Source organism: Piliocolobus tephrosceles, chromosome 8 (assembly GCF_002776525.5).
Source record: "Piliocolobus tephrosceles isolate RC106 chromosome 8, ASM277652v3, whole genome shotgun sequence".
NCBI lineage: Eukaryota > Metazoa > Chordata > Mammalia > Primates > Cercopithecidae > Piliocolobus > Piliocolobus tephrosceles.
In genome coordinates this window covers 24,356,937-24,380,345 of record NC_045441.1, presented here as the reverse complement: position 1 = coordinate 24,380,345, position 23,409 = coordinate 24,356,937, and the positions used below count along the sequence as shown (strand labels likewise).

General features: G+C 40.9%; 1 protein-coding gene and 1 pseudogene across 6 annotated transcripts in view; one reads left to right on the top strand and one right to left on the bottom strand.

Moving 5' to 3' along the window:
* The window catches only part of HERPUD2 (HERPUD family member 2), a 51,460-nt gene extending 49,230 nt beyond the window's left edge, over positions 1-2,230 (top strand). For 4 of the 6 annotated variants that reach the window (XM_023183015.3, XM_023183014.3, XM_023183011.3 and 1 more), the window contains 2 exons: positions 458-575; positions 1,038-1,795. In XM_023183015.3, the coding sequence (XP_023038783.1) occupies positions 458-575; positions 1,038-1,199 (280 nt within the window). In that variant the 3' untranslated portion in view covers positions 1,200-1,795. Of the gene's footprint in view, positions 1-457; positions 576-1,037 lie in introns of all 6 variants that reach the window. The other 2 variants (XM_023183010.3, XM_023183013.2) reach the window with 2 other exon arrangements.
* A 17,247-nt stretch (positions 2,231-19,477) lies between these two features.
* On the bottom strand, positions 19,478-19,694 carry LOC111520347 (annotated as a pseudogene).
* Positions 19,695-23,409: the final 3,715 nt, after the last annotated feature.

Below are 23,409 nucleotides of genomic sequence, written 5' to 3'. Positions count from 1 at the left end.
CTATCCGTTATTTAGAACTTAAGAAGTGTATGATGCACTCCTGCATAAGGTTGTCCTCTTTCATTAGACTTACCAATAGTAAGTCCTATAGGTATAAGCCAGATTTTTTTCATAAGTAGACTGTTTTTCCCCTGCTCCCTTCTCTCCAAGGGGCAAACAGATATCTAAGTTGTATTTCATTTTGAAAAATACCAAAAAAGATTTATGATTCCTGATATATTTTAATAACTAACATAGAGCCAGTGAAGTCCATGATAGACTTAGAGATTTGAGTTGGTTTTGTTTTGCTGTCATTGCTTTGAGAAGGGTGGTTTCCTGTCCTGAAGTGGGAGATTTGGTCTTTTTATTTATTATAGTTCTAATCATTTTTCTCTTATAGGACACTAATAACATTTTATAGTGTTACAAATAAAAACAACTGTGACTTATTTTATTTTCTCTTTATTTTACTGAACAGACACCAAGCTGGATGGTTTCCTTTTAGGCAAGAAGGAGGTCATCAACAGGCTCCCAACAATAATGCTGAAGTTAACAATGATGGGCAAAATGCACACAACTTGGAACTTGAAGAAATGGTATGTGATTGAAGCTTTTGTATACTTAAGTTACTGAGATTTTCCCAGCACTGTATGGGACTAGTGTGATGAAAGAAGATTGGATGTTCCATAAGTATTTGTGAAGTGGTATGTGAAAGAAAGCTAACATATAAATTGTGATGGTTTCATTTGGGAGAGCTTAGAATATAATACCAAATCAGTCATACATTATAACTAAATGGGAAGAAGTAACTTTTTTTTCTTGAAAATAGCCTAGAAATACAATTATACACATGGTAAGAATTTATTGTATTGCATTGGCAGTTGTCCCCTTTAAACTGGAACACTGAGGAATTTACCAATTTTGGCCTTAAAGATTTCTAATGACCACATATGTACCACTTCATATTCCTTTGTTCTACAAAGAATTTAACTGTCTTCTATTATGAGCTAATGCTCGTTCACATCACTCAGGAGTATGTTTCTTGTTTTGCTTGAAAGGAGCGTCTTATGGATGATGGGCTTGAAGACGAGAGTGGAGAAGATGCAGGTGAAGATGCCAGTGCAATTCAAAGGCCTGGATTAGTGGCTTCAGCTTGGTCTTTCATCACCACCTTCTTTACTTCACTAATACCAGAGGGGCCTCCCCAGGTTGCCAATTGACGTGAAAAACTGTGCCAGCTACAAGGAGGGTCTGACTTTAGGAAAGTGGTTTAAATAACAGTGCAATTTCAAAAAAATTTGTAACTTTCTTTTGATCATCATGTACAGAGGTGTTTTTTTTCTTTAGGCTTCTCATGCATATGAATATTTTAAGCACAAATGGACTACTAAATGTCTGAATTTTTTTTTAAGATCCTAACAGAACATAGCGTAACAATATTGGTCTTCCAGGTGTTATTCATTTCTATTATGTGTAGTATACCAGGACAGACCTATTTTCATGTCTTATTTCTTTAAAGAGCTGCTTCATTGGTCGGGCACCGTGGCTCACGTCTGTAATCCCAGCACTTTGGGAGGCCGAGGCGGGTGGATTACTTGAGGTCAGGAGTTTGAGACCAGCCTGGCAAACATGGTGAAACCCCGTCTCTACTAAAAATACAAAAAAATTAGCCAGGTGTGGTGGCACGCGCCTGTAATCCCAGCTACTCGGGAGCCTGAGGCAGGAGGATTGCTTGAACCCAGGAGGCGGAGGTTGCAGTGAGCTGAGATTGGGCCACTGCACTCCAGCCTGGGTGACAGAGTGAGACTCAGTCTCAAAAAAAAAAAAAAAAAAAAAAAAAGAGCTGCTTCACATATAAATGTCTATAGCTAGTAGCCTGGCCCTTTAATGTTTAATTTGAATAAATATGTCTATTTTCTGTGAATTATCTTGAAAGTTTTAAACAGAATGACCTCATAGTTTTTAATAAAGAATATTATTTACCTAAAATGTGCTAGCAGCATCTTGCCCAGTCATAAAGCAATAAACTTCAATAATCTTAATTTTGACCTTTGAATAAATAATGGAAACTTTCTATTTTAAGGGCATGTATCCCATCAATTGGAATCAGTACCTTAACAGAAAAAGGCAGCTCTTCAATGGAATTAACGTGATATTAAATGTTTGATATAGGCAGTACTTTTATAAAAAAAAGATATGCTGGAAATTGCTCAGTGTAATTTTTTAAATAAAAAGTCAATTATGGTAAACAGTTTTATGGGATATTTGTTCAAACTCTTCACCCATTACATGCAAAAATTATATAAATTTTAGTAGTTGTTTGGAAGGGTTGCTGAAGTCTTAAAAGTCATTTACACCTCTTTCCATCCCAGATGGATATCTCCTAGTTAGATTGTCTGAAACCTCATTAGTTTGTTTAAAAATCCCTGTGAAAGCCAAGTTAATGTATCATGAGAAGGCAGTAAGTTTCTTACGGGATAGCTAAATAAAACAAATACGGGCGGGAGAACTTTATCCACATGAAATGCATTATAAAATTATGAGTGTGGTACTGGCCCAGGAAAAAAAATTACGTATATGATTAGATAACAGAGAAGATTAAGAAAACATCAATAAATTATTTTCTGATTTGTTTACTTATAATGATAAAAGTGAATTATCAGGGATGACTGGTTAGTTAACCATTTTAAAAGTAAAGTTAGGTTTCTATTTATAAATGTCAAGACATCATGATTGAATATGAACAATCAAATCGTGAGAATGCTAAGAACATGTAGGTGAATATATAACATTGGAGTCAGAGGACACTTTTATGGCAGAATCTTTAAAGGTTGCTAAGAATATAATGTTTTGACATAAGTAATTTAAAGGCAAATAATTAGAGCAAAAAAGATAGAAAAGGTAATAAATGAAGTCTTAAATTCAGTCCAGTAAAAAAAAATTTGTATCCAGTAAAAGAAGAAAAAAAAGCACTCCAATAGGAAATGGATAATAAAGATGAAAAAAAGTAGTATCTAGTAGTTAAAACTACCAAATTCATAAGATGAATTCACTCAGTGTTGGTGAAACTGTAGGGGAATTTAAAATAGAATGTAGCCATTCCAGCAAGTATCAGATTTTCAAAATGTGCACAGAATCATTCAGTGTCATCCTGTTATTCCTAGAATACAAATCAGAGTAATAATGAACATGGCTTACAAAATCCTGAAAGGTTGTGCCCTCGCTTCCTGTCAGTTTGAGCTCCCCCTTAATTCCTGTTTTAGCTAGGCTGCTCTAACTCCAGCACCTTCCAGCCCCGGAGTTTTTAAATTGCTGTTCTTTTTGCTGCAAACACACAGTTTCTTCCTTCTCTGCCTCACTAGCACTAATGACTCATCACATCTCAGCATAATTGCCAGTTCTTTGGGAGGCTTTTCCCTGGAAGCACAGTTTATTACTTTGCTGTTAACACTGTTGCAGTTTACATTTATTTCCTTATTTCTCTCACCATATAGAAGGGATGAAGTTGGGGAGAATCTGGTATTTAGTTCAGTCCTGGATGAGCGCCAGCAGAAGTTTGAAAGGATGTCATGCATGTGTGAGATTTAGCTTTCCAGATATTCATTGCATTGTTGGTAATTAGGAAAAAATCAGAATTAGCAGATGTTCAGCAGAGTGAGCTATGACCACATTTGAACACTGTTTGGGTCCATGATTAGGGATGGCTTATTTCAAGACTGATGTAATTATTGCATCCAGAAGAAAGGTCTGGATTTTAACCTGGGAGCTAAATAGATAAACTACCAAAGCTGGCAGAAATGCTCCATGGGTCAGAGCCTAAAGCAGGTACAGGGTGGGAAGAGAATTCTGAGTTAATTATGAGACTGATCAGTTTCATTTTTATTGGGAGCTGGAGAGAAGAGAATTGGAGCTGTAGAACTCACTGGGGGTGGGCAGCATTGTGGGGACACCCCTCTGGAGGAAATGAGCAAGTCCCTGCCTCCTAGCAGCAGGCTGGGGCCTAAGGAGAAAGGTCCTGGTTATAAACTCCTGTGAAGGGATGTTGTCACAGGTTCTAAGAACATGGAATTCGTGAGCCACTGTTATTTTCCCTACATTGTTAATTCCTTTGTGTTAGCCTCACATTCATTAAGTCTTTGTCAAAAACTACAGCCCAATGTCAGCTGTGTTTTGGATGATTCAGGGAGGGACTGTGTCCATTCTGGGGCCAGATGGTACCTAGGTGGCTGGGGTAATCCAAACACTGGTCTTAGGGCCAGATTGTGACTAGTAACAACCTGTTTCTGGAATATAAACACTTCTAGGACTTCTTACATTATTATACATTACCATAAAGACTAGACCTTCTACAGTGAGAGGGTCAGATTATGTTAGGTGGGTAAAAGAAAAGGGTGATCTGTAGGGCTGGAGAATTGGAGACATTCGCATCATATTTTGTTAACATAATTAGATGCCACAGCTCACCAGTATTGTAACTAGTTTCTCTGGCTCTTTCTACCATCACTATTGAAATTAGGCTTTTCAAATTTGTGGGAGGAAAGACCATATTTGGAGTTTCAAATATACAGTCCCAGTGGCAGTTTTTGCCTCACTGTTTTGTTGTTGTTGTTGTTTGCTTGTTTGTTTTGAGACGGAGTCTCACTCTATCACCCAGGCTGGAGTGCAGTGGCACTATTTCGGCTCACTGCAACCTCTGCCTCCTGGGTTTAAGCAGTTCTCTGCCTCACACTCCCAAGCAGCTGGGATTACAGGCACCTGCCAACACGCCCAGCTAATTTTTGTATTTTTAGTACAGATGGGGTTTCACCATTTTGGCCAGGCTGGTCCTGAACTCCTGACCTCATGATCCACCTGCCTTGGCTTCCCAAAGTGCTGGGATTACAGTTGTGAGCCACTGCGTCTGGCCTTGCCTCACTGTTAAAAGACTATAATGTGAGGTGATATATCAGCTTTTTCGAAGTCCGGTGTACGTTAGACCCTAAGGCCTGCAGTATCTGGAGTGGTGTTGCTGGATGTGCAAAACTGCCAGGCTGTGGCATGTGGTGTTCTCATCTACCAGATCATTCCTTGGGCTCACTTCTGTGGGTGGTATTGCTAGCATTGCACATTGGAACTGCAACTTGGGAAGTGGTTGCACCTGTCCTTCCATTACACTTTGGGGATAAATCCTGGAGGCCTTAATGTAGGGGACCAGTTTCATGGGTCTTGTTGCCAAAGCTTACTTTCTTGATCCTACTGCTAAGTTCTGACCCTTCCTCCAATTGATCTGCTTTCCAAAAAGAGCACACCAACCCTTGCGCAAACCATTTAATGTGGTGCAGTAAGCTGTTTCATCCAAGTGTTCCAAAGCCATAGGATGAGCAAGTGGGAAAAACTTAGACCTGTATAGGATCTTCCCCCAGTTAATTAGACTCTTTCACAGGGGATGCATGGGAGACAGGCTGCTGTTGCACCATCCTTTCTATTACATAATGATAACAACGGTCACTTGAAATGCCTTAAAACTTGGTGTCATTTACGTTTAAATACTTGCTGTGTTCCTGGCTCTGTGCTAAATGCTATGCCTGCATCTTAACAAATCCTTAAAATAAGGTAGGTAGGTACTACTATTGCTTCCATTCTCTAGATGGGACACGATTTTAAGAAGTTAAATAGATCACCTAAAAACACACAGCTAGTAAGTAATGCAATGGAGACTTGAACCCAAGTCTATTCTAGTCTAGACCATGGAATCCAAAATTAATTAATTATGCAAATAAGGAATGTGGAGAGTTCAGCCTTGAGCAAAGGGAGATTAGCTTGTTTTGCACCAACTCTTCTGCTGAGGAAAGGACAAAAACCAGAATATACATATCTATTCAGGGATCAGGCAGTTGAGAAAGCAAGGGCTAATATTCGAGAGGTGAGATGTACATTTGATACTATTCGTTTCCCCCTCAAGAGACTTGTTATTTCAAGGGCAGGGGCTGAGAAACTAATAGAATTTGTAGAAGACTAATGGAGACCAAAAATTAGAGTTGGGGTCCAAGTAGAAGTGGCCCTGGAAAACACCCCAGACTTTCTCTTGGGACCCCAAAGAGCTACTCTTTGATTAAAGGTGAACTGGATATGGTCCTGTTCTCACAAGGAGTGCAGCCCAGCCTTAGATCTAGTGGATGGCCAGAAGCAAAATAAAGCCCCTCTGAAGGAGGAGGACATGGTCTAATTTCTCAAATTTTCTCTATTAATTGTTTTCAAAGTCTGTTTAAGAAATAGGAATGCAAAAACACAAGATTTGACCAACAATGAGAAAGTGAACAATGGAAACAGACCTCCAGGAAATTCATATAGTTAACATTATCTGACAGGTACCTTACAATAACTATGATTAAAATGTTCATGAATTAGATGACCAAATGGAACAACTTCAGGAGAGAACTGGACGTTATATTTAAGATTCTAGAATTGAAAAATAATATAACAATTTAAGAAATCAGTAGATGGCTCTGATAGACACAACTTAAGAGACAGGTAATGAAATGAAAGATAAGAAAATATCCAGACTGGTGCTGGGGGTAAATAGGGTAGACAACTATTCGAAGAGTTAATGGTTAAGGATGTTCCCAAATTGGTGAAAGACATTAAGCCACATAAATAAGAAATGCTGTTGACCTCTAAGCAGGATAAGTTACAATGAAAATTATACTTAATTACTTTATAGTAAAACTACTGAAAAACAAAGACTAATTTTAAAAGTAGCCAGAGGAAAAATATATATTACTTTCAAAGGAGCAACAGCAAGCCTTGTTAGGGGATTTTCAGCAGAAGTAATGATAGTGGAAAATGGAATGGTGTTTTCAGAGAGCTTCAAGAAAATAATAGCCAACCTAGAAGACTATGAGGCAAAAATATCCTTCCAAAGACACATCCAAACGAAGGAAAATATAATTTGCCACCAATGAAAAGTACCAAAAGCATGAAAGGAAAGTACTAAAGGGTGTTCTTGAAGCAGAAGGAGAATGATCACTGACCATAACTGGAGGTGCAGAAAGGCATTGAAGGGCAATGGAAAGGGTAAGTATATGTATAAAACTAAATAAATATTGAATGTATGAAACAACTTTTTACTTTATGGGATCTTAAATATATAAAGAACTAAAATACATCACCAAAGAAAAGCACGTAAGTGTGGAGGGAGGTAAATGTAGGGGTCTCCAAACCTTTCTGGCACCAGAGACTGGTCTTGTGGAAGATGATTTTTTCCCAAACAGTGGGTGGAGGGATAGAGGGATTGGGAGCATGGTGTTGGGATGGCACTGTGCTACCTCAGACCATCAGGCATTAGATTCTCATAGGGAGCGCACAACCTAGATCCCTCACATGCACAGTTCACAATAGGATTAGCACTCCTATGAGAATCTAGTACCACTGTTAATCTGACAGGAGGCGGAGCTCAGGCGGTAATGCTTGCAGGCTTGCCACTCACCTCCTGTTGTGCGGACCAGTACTTGTTCACAGCCTGGGGACTGGGGACCCCTGAGTAAATGGAATTAAAGTATTCTGAAGTCCTTGAATTGTCTTGAAAGTGAAGATGGTGGAGGCACTGATTTATATTAGAAATGAACAAATCAGGGGTACATGTTTCAGTTTCTACAGTATTTTCTAAAAGAATAAGAGAATATAAAACTAACAAGATAACAGAAGGAGAATATGAAATAAAATAATCCCAAGGAAGCAAAAACAAAAAACAACAACAACAAAAAAACGCACAGAACAGATGGGAACAAATAGAAAACAAACACCCACATGCATCAATCTCTACATCAAACATATGTGGACTAAATATTCCATTTCAAAGGCAATATTATCACCCCTGGATAAAGAACAAATATAATTATCTGAGACTTCAAAACAACATACCTTAAACAAGGATACAGAAAGACTGAAAGTAAAAGGATGGAAAAAGGACTATCATGCAAGTATTAACCAAAAGAAAGCTGGTGTATTTAGTACACGAAGTAAACTTTCAGGCATTACTAGAGTATAAAGGATATTTCATAATGATAAAGGGCTTACTTTACCAGGACTATACCAATGGCTGAGGTATTTGGGCTGTCTGTGAAGCTCAGATGGGCTGCTGGTGGCGCAGCCTCACCTTGGTGATGGCCCAGGAAGCTAACTGAGACTTGGAATTGGTTGAAGAGAAGCCAGACTCAAAATAAGTATTTGAAGATTGTGTGTGTGTGTGTGTGTGTGTGTGTTTAGGGGAAAGCATGAGAGGTAGAGTACTATTCAAAAGGACAAGAAGTGGAACATTTTCTTTTATAAATTAAATAAATGGTGGCTCCGAGCCTTCCCCCGCCTCCTGCCTTTTTTGGGTCCAGCTTGCTAAGAAATGTTATTAATGATAGTTCACGCTTATGAAATTCTTGCCTTCTAAGTGCTTTGCAGGTATTAATTTAATCCTCACAACAGCCCTAGGAGATAGGCATCATCACTACCATCGCTATTTTACAGATGGAAAAACCAGCAACCGTCAGAGCTGGTATTCAAAATAAGCCACTTCAGATTCCGAGTCCCGGCTCCTAACCACGGAGCGGACTCAGGGTTTTATAGATTGTCGGGCTCTTTGGATGAACATCACGCCTCATGGAGAAGAGTCCCTTCCATTTTAACGGCTCCAGGTTGTCATGGAAATCCTCTGTATACAGAGGGTCGGGAGGAGGATGAGAAGCAATACATGTTTATTGGGACTTTCTATCACCTCAGGACTTATCCAGGTACATTATAACAGTGTTGAATACAGTGTTAGTCCCATTTTAACTGAGGAAAATAAGGTTTGGACCGTCAGAGACAGAGCAAGGCACATTGGTAAGGGCAGACAAGGGATTCATCTGACTCCAATGCCTCTTCCCTGCTAAACCACACTGGCTTGTCACACCGTGAAATTAGAGTCAACTTGTTAAATCTTGGCACGTTGCTAAATTATTAATTACACTCCCAGGAGCTGTGACTGGAGCGGCAGGGATGCTATGGCTGCACCTTACTATTTTTAGCACTAGATGGTGCTGTGACACTGCACATCTCTACTGCGGTGATCCTTGGAGGAAGATTACTTCAGGGTTTGGAGACGCTGGAGGGAAGGATGCTACCTTACCAAACATGAAAAAAACATGGAAGACAGGACACTCTCGGGCCCTGATATTCTGGTTCCTGATGGCAAACTTTGGGAAACCTGGAGACTGTAGCCTCCAGGTGACTCCAGGATGTGCAGTACTGGCATCTGGGTTTTGCTCACACAACCGTGAACTCCTGGTCCCACCAAGCCCTAGCGAGTGGATTGGAGCACACACCCACCCACCTCCTCAGATGCTCCTACGAGTGGGGTAGGTATCTTGGCACGTAGGAGCTTGGTGCTGTGTTAGGTGCTCAGGATACTGGTTGTCCGGAATCCCAGTGAAGTGCAGTCCCGCCTTTGTTGTGCCACTTTCCCATGCGCCTCCTGCCACTCTGAGGGTTGCAGAGGCTGCAGAGTTGTCTAGCTTGAGAAACTGTATCAAGGTTGCTCCCTGACGGCCTGGCAGCTCGCTGAAGAGCTGCCTTCAGTTCAAAACAGTTTTAGGGAGATTGTCATATACTCAATGGGTTTAAATGATTTTACACTGACTCTTCAAAAGTGTCAAAGTCATGAAAAACAAAGAAAGGCCGAGGAAATGCTCCAGATTGGAGGAGAAGGGCAACATGGCAGCTGTGCATGCACCATAGGTCCTGAACCAGAAAAAGGAGCTCAGTGGGACGATTGGTAACTTTTGGATACAATCTGTAGGTGAGTTAATAGTATTGCTTCGATGTTAATTTCTCGGTTTTGATCACTGTACTGTAACTATGCAGAAAGTTAACATTTGGGGAAGCTGGGTAAAGGGTATATGGGAATTCTTTGTGCTATTTTTGCAACTTTTCTCATCAAGTTTGAAATTATTTCAAAATTGAAAGCTAATAAAAATTATAAAAATGTTCTTAATATTATTATGGAATATTTCGAACATATAGAAAAATATAGATAATAAACCTGGCCACTTTTACAGGTGACTCAAGGGTGCTGTTGGCACCAGACAGACGAATGAAGTTCCTGTAGGAGTTAAGCATTGAGCTCTGTTGTCTCGCTCTCTGTGTCCAGAGGTGGCTCCTGGTAGTTGAATTAGACCATTATATTCTGGGCAAGAGCTATTTAAATTTTTGACAGCCTCCACTTTAGAACAAATCAGCAGACAATCCACCTCTATGGCCATTGTATTTGCTTAGTGTGATAGCACCTTATTCCCATGCCCTACTTAGTAATTCTCTTGGGAGACTTTTTTTTTTTTTTTTTCCAGACCTTGTCTTTTATTACAGGGATCTAATCATTACTGTCTAAAACAAAAACATATAAAGATGGCCCCAATTGCTTAATGATGCTTTTGATATTTTTCTTTAACTTCTTTAACTTTCAAAATGAACTTTTAATTTTAGAACAGTTTTAGAGTTTCAGAAAAATTACAAAGATGATACAGAGTTACCATATTCTCTGCACCCAGTTCCCCCTATATTATCAGGTTACCTTAGTAGGGTACATTTGTTGCAATTAATGAACCAATATTGATACATTATGATTAACTAAAGTCCATACTTTATTTAGATTTCCTTGGTCTATCTAATGTCTCTTTTCTGTTCCAGAGTCCCCTCCAAGATTCCAAGATATCACATTAAATTTAGATGTTATGTCTATTTATGCTACTCTAGGGTGTGACAATTTCTCAGACTTCTTTGTTTTTGATGGCCTTAATATTTTTGAGTAGTATGGGTGGAGTATTTTTATAGGATGTCTCTTGACTTGGGATTTGTCTGATATTTTTCTCATGATTAAACTGGGGTTATGTATTTTTAGGAGGAAGACAACAGGGGTAATGTGCCAAATATTTTCATCACATCATATCAAGAATACATAGTATCTCTGGGCATGGTGGCGGGCCGTTAATATTAGCTGGGCATGGTGGCGGGCCGTTAGTATTAGCTGGGCATGGTGGCAGGCTGCTCAGGAGAATTCCTTGAACCCAGGAGGTGGAGGCTGCAGTAGACCAAGATTGTGCCACTGCACTCCAGCCTGGGTGACACAGTGAGACTCCATCTCAAAAAAGAAATACATGATATTGACCTTCACCACCTGGTGAAGGTCACCTGGCCACCTGGTAGTGTTTGTCAGGTTTTCCCACTGTAAAGTAATTCCCACCTGCCTTCCACACTGAGCTCTTTGGAAGAAAGTCACTGTGTGCAGCTAAGAAGGAGCAGAGAGTTATTATGCCTCACTGCTTCGAGGACGGAGTATCTATGTAAATAATTTGGAATTCTTCTCTATGGCGGGATTTATCTCTTGCCTCCCAATTATTTATTTATTCAATCTATTTATTTGTGTTAGTGTGGACTCATGGATATTTATTTTATACATTGGGTTTTAATCCAATGAGACTTTATTTTATTGTTAAAATTGTTTAAGCTTTGGCCACTGGGAGCTCTTTCAGGTGGCTCCTGTGTTCCTATTTAATTGCTGCATAATAATTGTACATATTAATAGGGTACCTGTGTCATTTTGATATGAGCATACAATGTGTACTAAAATCAGGGTAATTGGGATATCCATCACCTCAAATTTATCATTTCTTTGTGTTGGGAACATTCCAAATCTTCCTTTCTTGCTATTTTGAAATATACAGTAAGTTCTTGTTAATTTTAGTCATTCTACTGTGCTATCAAACACTAGAACTTATTTCTTTTATCTAACTGTATTTTTGTACCCATTAACCAACTTCTCTTCCTGCTTCCACCTCACCATTTCCTGGACTCTGGTAACCACCAGTCATACTGTCTTCTTGATATCCACTTTTTAGCTCTCCCATGAGAGTGAGAACATGTGATATTTGTGTTTCTGTGCCTGACTTATTTCATTTAACATAATGTCTTCCTGTTTCATTCGTGTTGCTGCAAATGACAAGATTTTGTTCCTTTTCATGGCTGAATAGTACTTTATTGTGTCTATATGCCACATTTTTTAATCCATTCATCTGTTGATGGATACTTAGGTTGATTCTACATTTTTGCTATTGTGAATAGTGTTGTAATAAATATGGGAGTGCAGATATCTCTGGTATACTGGTTTCCTTTCTTTTGGATAGATAGCCAGTAGCAAGATTCCTGGATCATATGGTGGCTCTATTTTTAGCTTTCTGAGGAACCTCCACACTGTTTTCCATAGTGGCTATACTAATTTACATTTTCACCTGTTTGTACAAGCTTGCCCTTTCTCCAAGGCCTCAAGCATGTTATTTTTTGTCTTTTTGATCATAGCCATTTTAACTGGGGTGAGATGATATCTCATTGTGGTTTTGATTTGCATTTCCATGTAAATTAGTGATGTTGTGTTCCTTTGATATATCCCCATCATTGAGACTTTTCTTTTGAGCACTTGCTTATTTCCTGGCATAATAAGATGTTCCAAGCTCATCTTGTGTATTTTCTGCTCTGGTGCTAGAATCAGCCATTTCTCCAAAGAGCTTTTGGAAGATATTTGCTTTCTTGATTACAGTTAGGATTTTCTCATGAGGGAAGTTTGTTGATGGCCTGCAAACAAATAGTAAAATACTACGTGATGTCATGGAAACTAATTGCATCTTTCCTTCTAGATTTTGCATATAGAAGACGGTAATTGTAAAAACAGTGTAAGAAGAAATGTATCAGAGAATTCAGTCAATAGAGTTTAGAGTGAATATTATTTTTCTGTGCTCAAAGGCATCTTTTCAGTTTGGCTTTGTAAGGTTTCATCCTTTTTTTTGGTAGGAAAATATAAATAAAAGGAAGGAGCAGGGGAAGTGGAGAGTCACCTGCGGGACCAGCCATACCCCCTGTTGCTGCCCTCAAGGCCTAAGCTGTCTATAATAGCATCAGTTTTCTCTTTCTTTTCCCTTTTTTTTTAGATGGTGTCTTTCTGTGTTGCCCAGGCTGGAGTGCAGAGGCATGATCTCAGCTCACTGCAACCTCCACCTCCTGGGTTCAAGTGAGTCTCCTGCCTCAGCCTCCTCAGTAGCTGGGACTGCAGTTCTGCATGCCTGGGGAAGCCTCAGGAGACTTACAATCATGGTGGAAAGCACCTCTTCACAGGACGGCAGTAGAGACAATGAGAGCCAGCAGGGGAAATGCCAGACACTTAAAAAACCATCAGATCTTGTGAGAACTCACTATCATGAGAAGAGCACAGGGGAAACCGCCCCCATGATTCAATTACTTCCCACTGGGTCCCTCCTACAACACATGGGGATTACGGGGATTACAATCCAGGATGAGATTTGGGTGGAGAAACAGCCAAACCATAGTACACTCGATGGAATGTCATGCCACCATTCTATGATGGTTGTAAAAAATGTGTTGCAAACTCAAAAATGCATATGTATTTTCTCAAAAAATGTGTCTCTCATACACCATTTCTTAAGAAGCTGCTGGATGGTATGTTTCTGGCAGAAAGAACAGACAATGGAAAAGGCCCTCAGGACTCCAGGCATTGGAGTTATGAGTTACAACTTTAAAATAACAAAAGCTCCCTATGTTCAAAGAATAACAACGGATAAAGAGTAAACCAAGAAAGAAAGAGCTGGGGGCACTGGAATCTGGAGATTCAAAGTAGGAGAGAGGTGAAGGAAACCCATAGGCTGATGATGAAGGGAGCTCCCAGGCTGGTGGACAACAGCGGAGCTGGAAGGCAGTCTCTGTGAATTGAGGGCCATCATCGCAAGATCCCTGCTGTCTTAGTGCCGTCTGTGAGAAGAATGCCTGGGGGAGGCTGGTCCTGATTCTTCTCTTGGCTCAGTGCTATTAAAGCTGCTGCTCTCCCCTTGATGCTTGGGTTAGCTCTGAACTTCTCTTGAGGGCTGACAGAAGAGGGCTGTGAATTTAGAAGAAAATACAGAGCAGCCTTCTCCCTCCGAAGCTCTTTCTGACAGGTGTCTGGTAGATAGTTCAAATTATAGTTCTATCTGATGCCCCAGCTGTGCTAATTTATGGTTTCCATGACTCAGCCATGACCTTGCCTGCAGACATCCCTAGAAAGGGCTCTCATAGATTCTCAGGGAAACAGAAGCCAGCCTGTGACGCCCATTTTGCCACCTTCTCTTCTGTTGGGAACCCTTGTAGAATAGCATTGATATTTTCCTTCTCTTACACAGATTTGTGCTTCCTAGGCAATTTTTACAACACTATTTAAAGAAAAGCAAGGGAGTGACTAACACAGAAGGCAGGAAGGGTTATCTGTCAGGGATAAGATATCTGACTGCGGCAAAGGCAATATGTGATGGGCAGTGTTGTTCAGACATAAAGGAAGGCCACATTTCCAACCCCCTTTAGAGTTAAGTCGAGGCCATGTGGCAGCTCTTACCGAAGAAGGCAGTGATGTGTCACTCCTTGAGAAAGGCAGTTAAAAGCAGATTTAAGTTCTCTGTGTCCTCTCTTATTTATTCTACTTAACTAAAAGCAAAAATTCCAAGATGGTGAAATGATGACTCTTAAATTACTATTAAGACTCTTAACAGTCTTACATTTGTTCCAGAGCTTGTGTTTCAATGGGGCCAGAGCCAGGGTCTTAAATTACTGTTGGAGGTGGCAAGGACAGCTCCTGAGCCTGCATGGACTGTGATGTGAGAGGGACATCAGTGTATGTGTACCTCTGTTTTACATCAATGGCATTTTGAGATCTGTCTGTAGCTGCTGTGATACACTAATGCAGGCACATGAAGGGCCACTAATGTGGTCATAATAGTCTATTTCTTAAATGGGATAGTGGGTACATGGCTGTTAATTTTATTATTATTATTATTATTATTATTTTTTGAGATAAAGTCTCGCTTTGTCGCCCAGACTGGAGTGCAGTGGCATGATCTTGGCTCACTGCAACCTCTGCCTTCTGGGTTCAAGCGATTCCCCTGCCTCAGCTCCTGAGTAGCTGAGATTATAGGCACGTGTCACCACGCCTGGCTTATTTTTGTGTTTTTAGCAGAGACGGTGTTTCTCCAAGTTGGCCAGGCTGGTCTTGAATGCCTGACCTCAGCTGATCCACCCACCCTGGGCCTCCCAAAGTGCTGGGATTGCAGGCGTGAACCACTGTGCCTGGCCATTATTATTCTTTAAACCACATAATTTTTATATACTTTTCTGTATGTACTGTACATTTCGTAATAAATATTTAAAGTCAGGCTCTTATGTACGTTGTGACCACCTGAAATTGCAAGTTTATTGATCTTTTTCACTTTGGTCCAGCTGACAGTATATGTGGGAACGTAAAGTAGAACAGTGTTTTGGAAAAGTATTTCACAGTATATCTCAAAAACCTAAGTATTCTCCTTTGTCCAGCAGTTCCACTTTGAAGAACTGAACCTAAGGAAACAGTCCTAAATATTGGAAAAGCTTTTACAGAAGGATGCTTATTGCACCATTATTAATAGTTTAAAAATGGAAAGAAAAGGCCATGGTTTATTAAAATAGAGTATATTGACTCGATAGAGTGCCATGTGATATTTCTAAATGATGTTTGTAGAAACAATGTTGTAACCTCAGAAATGCACATGACAGATGAACAAGAACAGGATACAAGATTGTGTCTCTTGGGTGATTACAGCTATGTAAAAAATGTGTGAAACAAAGAACTCTGTGCCTGACATCTGCAAAGCCTATCCTATGCCTAACTGTTCTTTGAATCATTACTTTAAACTACAGTAATTTAGGCATAATCCAGTGTATATACTTTATGTCTAGGAGGAAAAATTCAAACGTGTTTGAGATTCTTTTCTTTTTCCAGATTAGGTTTTTAAATTCAAACACAGATTTAATAAATCTAACTTGGTTTAGCAATACAGTTGGAACAATTGAACACATTTGTATGTGAGGATGGAGGAGGGAAGAATGAAAAGGAGGGACTGGGAAGGGGATGGGGATGAAGTTCATAAAAGCACAGTGGCTAGACCTGTAACTCATGGCAGTGGCCAGCTATTTGTCCAATGAGCAGTAAATGGCCTCTAAAGTTTCTCCATTGTGTCTATGACCTTGCATTTCAGCATCTGAAAAGAAACCACAAGAGGTTCGGTTGGTGCAATGTTCCTTTCTTCCCAGGATTTTCTGGTCTTCAAGGCTTTCTTATGAGACGGAAGACCGACGGATGTAGAGGTTTCTAAGAGGACAGGTAAGCCTATCTTTCCTAGATCCTCCTCTTTCCCACTGAAAGACCAAACCACCATGGTCAGTTCAAGCCTTCACTGTTCATTGTTTCCCCTCCAGTTACACTGCCATGTTTTAAAGCAGGAAGACCTTACCACTTCTCAAAGGTCTTTAATTGCCTGATGACTGCTTCTCTTTGGAAGGCTGTCAGGGTGATGGAATCCCAGATCACAGCACAGATAAAATGGACAAAGAAAGAAAGATACAAGAAGAATGTAAAAATGTCCATAATGAACTCATGTATCTTGCGGAAACCTCTAATCTAATGAGAATGGATTTTGTTGAGAAGATTGTACACCAACAATTAATTATTCATGGCAGAGACATCATTAAGATTTCATTTTGTTTAAAGGCCTCTAAGTGACTTAGGAAATTGGGTTAAGCTAGAGAAGAATTTCAAGAAAGAGACAAGGGAAAGCTTTTCGTTATATTGACTTTTTCTAATATTTTCCAGATAGATATTTTGACTTGGCACATAAATTATACTCTGACTAAAAATCTCCAATGATCTGTTTGAGTAACAGTCTCCACATGAGTGGACAGTATACCAGTGTGGTCAGATGGTAGCAGATTGACAGAGATTTGTGAAAGGGTTAGGAGGTTTATTCCAGAATTCTATAATAATTCAATTTGGCTTTTTGGTTAGGAATGTAGTGAGGAGTCTCCGTGAAATGACAATGGGATTTGTACAACCTGTGACATTTTGCACTCAAGGATACTTTTCCCAGTGCACTATGGGATGTGAGCACCTGTTCACTTAGAATACATGTAAGATAAAACACTTTTAATAAAAACTCTGGAGACCTGGAGTAGTATAGACCCTATGCCTGCTTATCTTAAAGACAAACACCAGAAACTGGTGTCAGATTGCGAGTTCAATGTGAGATTGATTCAAAGCATAAAGCTAGAGATCTAGTGTGAATTTTCAGAGGGATATTGATTACAGGATCAATTTCTATGGGCAATTAATGCAGGGGTTTGGTTTATGTTTGAATTCCAAGCACCCACTGATATTCAAAAATAGCACCCAATTTTACGTAAAATGTAAAATTACATTTTGTGTTTGATTTGGGCACCCCGTAATGATTTACAATAAAGGGTTGTTCTTTCGTTTTCTTGTCCCTTCATTAGAAAGGTTAGGACTTGCCTTTCCTCCTTGATCACTATCCCAGTGTCCTGGGTGCTTGGGATTCAAAACTAAACTAAAATTTATTAGTGGCTGAGAAATGTTAAGGTTGAAATAGTAGATCAGGGCATGTCTGTGTGCAGAACATCACAGCAACCGAGAACCGCAATAGAAGAGGCTTGGTAAAGGGAGAATCTCTTACCTGTTTCTGAGTTAAATAGTCCTGTAACACCTTTAGGGTAATAAAGAATTAGGGTTGGCACCCTATGCCTGCACAGCTAGAGTTGGGGAGAAAATAGAGCTCCAGATGTGGAGCCAGGAAGACCTGGATTGAGTTTTCAGCTGTGTCCCGGGCCAACAACCACAGCAGCAGCAACACCCACCACATGCACCGATCTCCATCTGCCTCAAAGAACTACACATTGTAGTACAGGGAAAGAGTCAATAATCAATAAATGCACCAAATAGGTAAATTATGTAAATTTATATAAAAGAGTCAATAAATAGTAAGTGCAAAAAATAAGTAAATAAGTACATCTATTATGGTAAAAAGTGATAATTGCTATAGAAAAAAATAGGTGTGTGCCTGATAGTTTGTTTATGAAAGTCTGCTTTAACATTTTTCAGAAAGCTGTCTCCTGGAAAAACAAGTAGTCTCTTAACTTTATACGTTTCCAGGGACAAAATGTTACAACTACTGCTTAACTGATGGTGATATCAAGTCAAAATGTATGCAGCTTTTATACAGTGGCAGCTCTAATTTCCAGCAGCACGGAAATTCTCACAGTGGTTCCCTTATTTTACTATCACAGCTAACCACCTATTTATGTGTTTCTTTATCTCAGCCTCTCTGTACCTCTGTGTTACATGGAGAGACAAGATGGCATGTTGTTTTCGTAGCTTGATACATACCACAGCCAGAATTCCAGAACACTACATACTTTACAGTTAAATGTTTAGGCCTCAAGAACAGGAGTCAAATACTTTGCTTTCAACACTGCTTCCTTCATGAGAAGGAGAAATCTCACCCCTGAGGCTGGCTCCAGGGCCGTGGCACCGGTAAAACGCAAGCCCTGGAACAAAGCAGAGTCCTGGCTAAAAGGAATTGTTTGCTCGGTTAGCTTAGCTTGAGGCTGAATACAGGGAATTTGTTTTCAAGCCAGACAGGTGCATTTGAGGGTGCAGAAAGGGAGACTGGCATTTGGGATTGAGCCTCAGGGTGGGTCCATCTTGACCTGTTTTTAATTCAACTGATTAGTCAGTCATGGCTTGTTGCTTCTTAAGTCCTAAGAATTTTAGAATTCAGGCAGCCAGTCATGGTTTACAATAAAGACTTGGCACTTTGGGAGGCTGAAGCAGGTGGATCACCTGAGGTCAGGAGTTTGAGACCAGCCTGGTCAAGATGGGGAAACCCCATCTCTACTAAAAATACAAAAATTAGCTGGGCATGGTGGCAGGTGCCTGTAATCTCAGCTACTCGGGAGGCAGAAGCAGGAGAATCATTTGAACCCAGGACGAGAGGTTGCAGTGAGCTGAGACTGCACCACTGCTCTACAGCCTGGGCAACAGAGCGAGACTCTCTCAAAAGAAAAAAAAGACTTGGACTTGTGATTTCCTTATTCCTTCATTGGAAATGTTAGGACGTGCCTTTCCTCCTGGATCTCAATATATTCCACCCAGCCGTTCCCACCTCCCTCACCCCCTCTCCAGCAGGGTCTCCCTCCTGCTGGTCACACAGCTGGCAACTGCACTTAGTCCTCAGGGCTGCGAGGAGAGTCTTAGCAATCCCTTAATGAAGTGCCCCGAATCTAATAGATAAGAATTGCACAGGAATATTCAGGATGCAAGAAATGTTCCAGTTCTTTTTTTTCATACTAAGTTTTATTGTATGCTGCTGCCAGTGTTTATAAAACAATTACTCTTGTGAAATAGAAATTCATGAAAATTCAGAGAGGTAGATGTTAAGGACTGACAAAAGCAGAATTTTGTATATTATGGCCCATGTGTTACAGGGATAAGCTTTTGCGCAGGTTTCAAATTTAGCTCTCTTGAATATTCACTGGATCATAAGAAGCGATTTGGAAAACCTTTGAAAGATTCATTTTACTACAAGAAGGAACAGACTTTCTGGGGTCTGAAGGGATTTGTACCTGAAGATACTCCAGTCAGCACAGGGTCATGTTGAGCATTCTGCAGACCGAATTGTTTTGAGTCTGCAGCTGCCTGGGAAACTTGTATGCGTTTGAGCGTGGTTGGGCCCAGCTTCCAGCGGGAGCTGCTGAACCACTTTCTTCATAGCGGCGATGCCGGAGGAGCCAGGCATGCTGCACATGAGGGCCAGGCCGATTTGTGGGTTGGTGAGATGTTCCAGTTCTGTATTAAATAATCACTAATGGTGAAAATTCAAAACATGAAACTCCAAAAACCTTGAAGTCAGGGTTTGTCTCTCACCCCTCTTGACACTTGTCAAAATAGCATGCTGGCTTTGACCTCCTAATGCATCCAAACCTGCCCACTTATCAACAATTCCTGTGCCACCACTTGGGGCTCAGTCCCTATTCTCTCTTCCCTCAGGTCACTTCAGTAACGTCCTACCTGATTTTCCCACTTCCACTAAACCATTAGTGTTCAGTCTTGAGATGGAACAGGGCTCCCTTTGAGGGTCTGTCAAGGCCCTTAAGCATAGAAATAAAGAAAAATCCTAGTTCCTTTAAGGGAAATTCCAGGTACCTAGGTCACCTTGAGAAGTAAATGAGCAACCTGACAAGTAAATAGGTAAATAGTAGCTTTTTTTTTTTTGAGACAGAGTTTCGCTCTTGTTGCCCAGGCTGGAGTGCAATGGCACGATCTCAGCTCGCTGCAACCTCTGCCTCCTGGATTCAAGCAATTATCCTGCCTCAGCCTCCCGAGTAGCTGGGATTACAGGGATGCACCACCACCCCGGCTAATTTTGTGTTTTTAGTAGAGATGGGGTTTCTCCTTGTTGGTCAGGCTGGTCTCGAACTCCCAACCTTAGGTGATCTGCCCACCCCGGCCTCCCAAAGTGCTGGGATTATAGGGATGAGCCACTGTGCCTGGCCAACAGTAGTTTTAAACAACAGCCAAGGAAACTAGAGCCACAAACTCTTTGGTTCCCTATAGAAACTAAAGATAACATCTTCACATATGTCTTTGAGTTGTTTTTTATAAACCTGGACCCCCAGCAAATGCAAAATGCCATCTGCCGGCCTGTAGACCTCAGATAAGGGGAACGAGGACTGAACTCTGCCTGCCAGTTATTCTAAATTTCTTCCTGAGGTGCCCAGAGGAAGTCATGCCCACAGGCCAGAGCTCAACATTCCTTTTGACTGACACCAAGTTTTTAAACAAAGCTTAATCAATCACAAGTCAGGAAATCTTTGAATTCACCTATGACCTTTGGTCCTCCCAACCCCGTTTCAAGATGTCCTGCCTTTTTTAGGCCAAGCCAATGTATAGCTTCATTGTGTTGATTTATGACTTTGCCTGTAACCTCTGCCTTCCTGCCTATATTAGGCAGTTCTTGCATTGCTATAAAGAAATACCTGTGACTGGTAATTTATAAAGAAAAGAGGTTGAATTGGTTCACAGTTCTGCAGGCTGTGCAGGAAGCATGATGCTGGCATCTGCTTGACTTCTCAGGTGGCCTCAGGAAGCTTACAGTCATGGTGGAATGCAAAAGGGGGGCAGTTACCTCACATGGCAAAAGCAGGAGAGAGAGAGAGAGACTGAGAGAGAGGGATGGGGGGGGAGGCGGGGGTAGGTGCCACACAACATTAAAGAACCAGATCTCATGTGAACTCAGGGCAAGAGCTTGCTCAGCACCAAGGGGATGGCCCAAGCAATTCATGAGAAATCCACCCGCACAATCCAGTCACCTCCCACCAGGCCCCACCTCCAATAGCGGGGATTATAATTCAACATGAGATTTGGGCAGGGAGAAGTATACAAACTATATCACTGCCTTAGAAAAACCCTTATTTGTCAGCCAGTGGGGAGTTCTGGTCTTAAGCATGAACTGCCCAATTCTCCTTGCTTGGCACTTTGCAATAAATGCCTCACTTTTTCTTGCTGTAAATCCTGATGTCAGTGTTTGGCTTTGCTGTGCCAGGTAGGTGGGCCCAAGTTCTGTTTGGCAATATTTTCATCTTGTGCTCAACACCTCGCAGTGGCTTCCATTCCACGTGGAGTAAAAGCCAAAGCTCCCCTATGCACCTCTCTGAGACTTACCCCCAATGGTGCCCTCTCCTCAGCCCCTCCTCTCTAGCCACCCTACCCTCCTGCTGGTTCCTGAACACCACTGGCAGGCTCCCACCTGAGTAGGAAGAGTAGGTCAGGGGTCAGGACCTACTCTTATTCCCCTGAGCTTCCCTCCCCACACACCCACCCCTACATGTCTCTATTTACCCCTGAGTCCCCATCACCATCTAGCAGACTGTATGTTTTACTTGCAGATTACATTTAGTGCTTAATCCGTGGCTCTCCCTGCTAGTGATGTAGCTGTGGTCTTTTATTTGCTGATGTATCGCCAGTGTTTAGATCAGTGCCTGGTATATAGTAGATGCTCAATAAATATTTGCTGAGTGTATGAGTGACTTTTCTGTGACTTCATCAATTATCTTTGAATTAATCTAGGACCTGGAGCTCAAGAACGTGGCTGGGAGAGGCCTGGGATCATGAACATTCTCTAGGCACCACCTCCACTACTGCAGGTGGAGCCCAGGTACTAGGCTTATTTTTTGGCACCGTTGTCTAAGTAAGCTCACAACAAGCTAATTGTAGGGACATTCCTTGTCAACTGCTAGCCTGGCCACTGGACTCCTCATGGCTGTTCTCAAGGCAGGGGCCTTAGGTTCCAGCCTTTTTTAGGTTCCCATGCAGCTGTGTCCATCTAGGTTCTGGTCACCTCCAGGAGGCTCCTGTCAGAAACCTGCAATGTGGAGAAGGGAGGAGCCCCGTTTCCCTGGAGGAGGAGGGGCCCCTAGGCCTGTCTCTCTCAGCCTGGCTGCTGAAAATCCCCCAGAGACTTAAAAAAATACCCTGTCTGGGCCCCACCCTAGGCCAAATGAAATTGGAATCTCTGGAGATACAACCTGGTAATACATACATTTTTCAAATTTCTAGATTATTTTAAATGCAGCCAGGATTCACATCAAGTGTCCTAGGACAAAGGCCTCCTGGGAGAAAAAAATACGCATGTCCTTGCCCTCCTCCCAAAGGCAGCCAGAAAGGATAAAGAAATGAGCAAATAGGCACTAATTTATTCATTCCTCAGTGTCTAAGCCTCTTGTTGAAAAGATGAAGAAGATACCATGCTTACTTCCTTAATTAAATCCTTAGGTTAAAATTTTAGATGTGAAGTTACAGGATATTTTTGGCACTTAAAAAAAAATCACAATTTCACTAGAAGTGAAAAAGATGTGATTATTTGGGCCCTTCCAATTCTGGAAATTTTCAGTTTAAAAATCTTTGTCCATTTGGTAGATGAAAAATAGTTTCGCATGTGTGCAACACATATTTCTTGAGTGTTTTCTATATGCCATTACTCCATTGGACAGTGTTACTTTAATTTCAAAGTGTATCGATCTTCATTGAGATTCAGCATATTTTCATATACTTGGTAGCTAATTATAATTCTTTTTTTTATTTATCGTTATACTTTAAGTTCTAGGGTACATGTGCATAACGTGCAGGTTTGTTACATATGTATACTTGTGCCATGTTGGTGTGCTGCACCCATCAACTCGTCAGCACCCATCAATTCATCATTTATATCAGGTATAACTCCCAATGCAATCCCTCCCCCCTCCCCCCTCCCCATGATAGGCCCTGATGTGAGATGTTCCCCTTCCCGAGTCCAGGTGATCTCATTGTTCAGTTTCCACCTATGAGTGAGAACATGTGGTTTTTGGTTTTCTATTCTTTTGATAGTTTGCTAAGAATGATGGTTTCCAGCTGCATCCATGTCCCTACAAAGGATGCAAACTCATCCTTTTTTATGGCTGCATAATATTCCATGG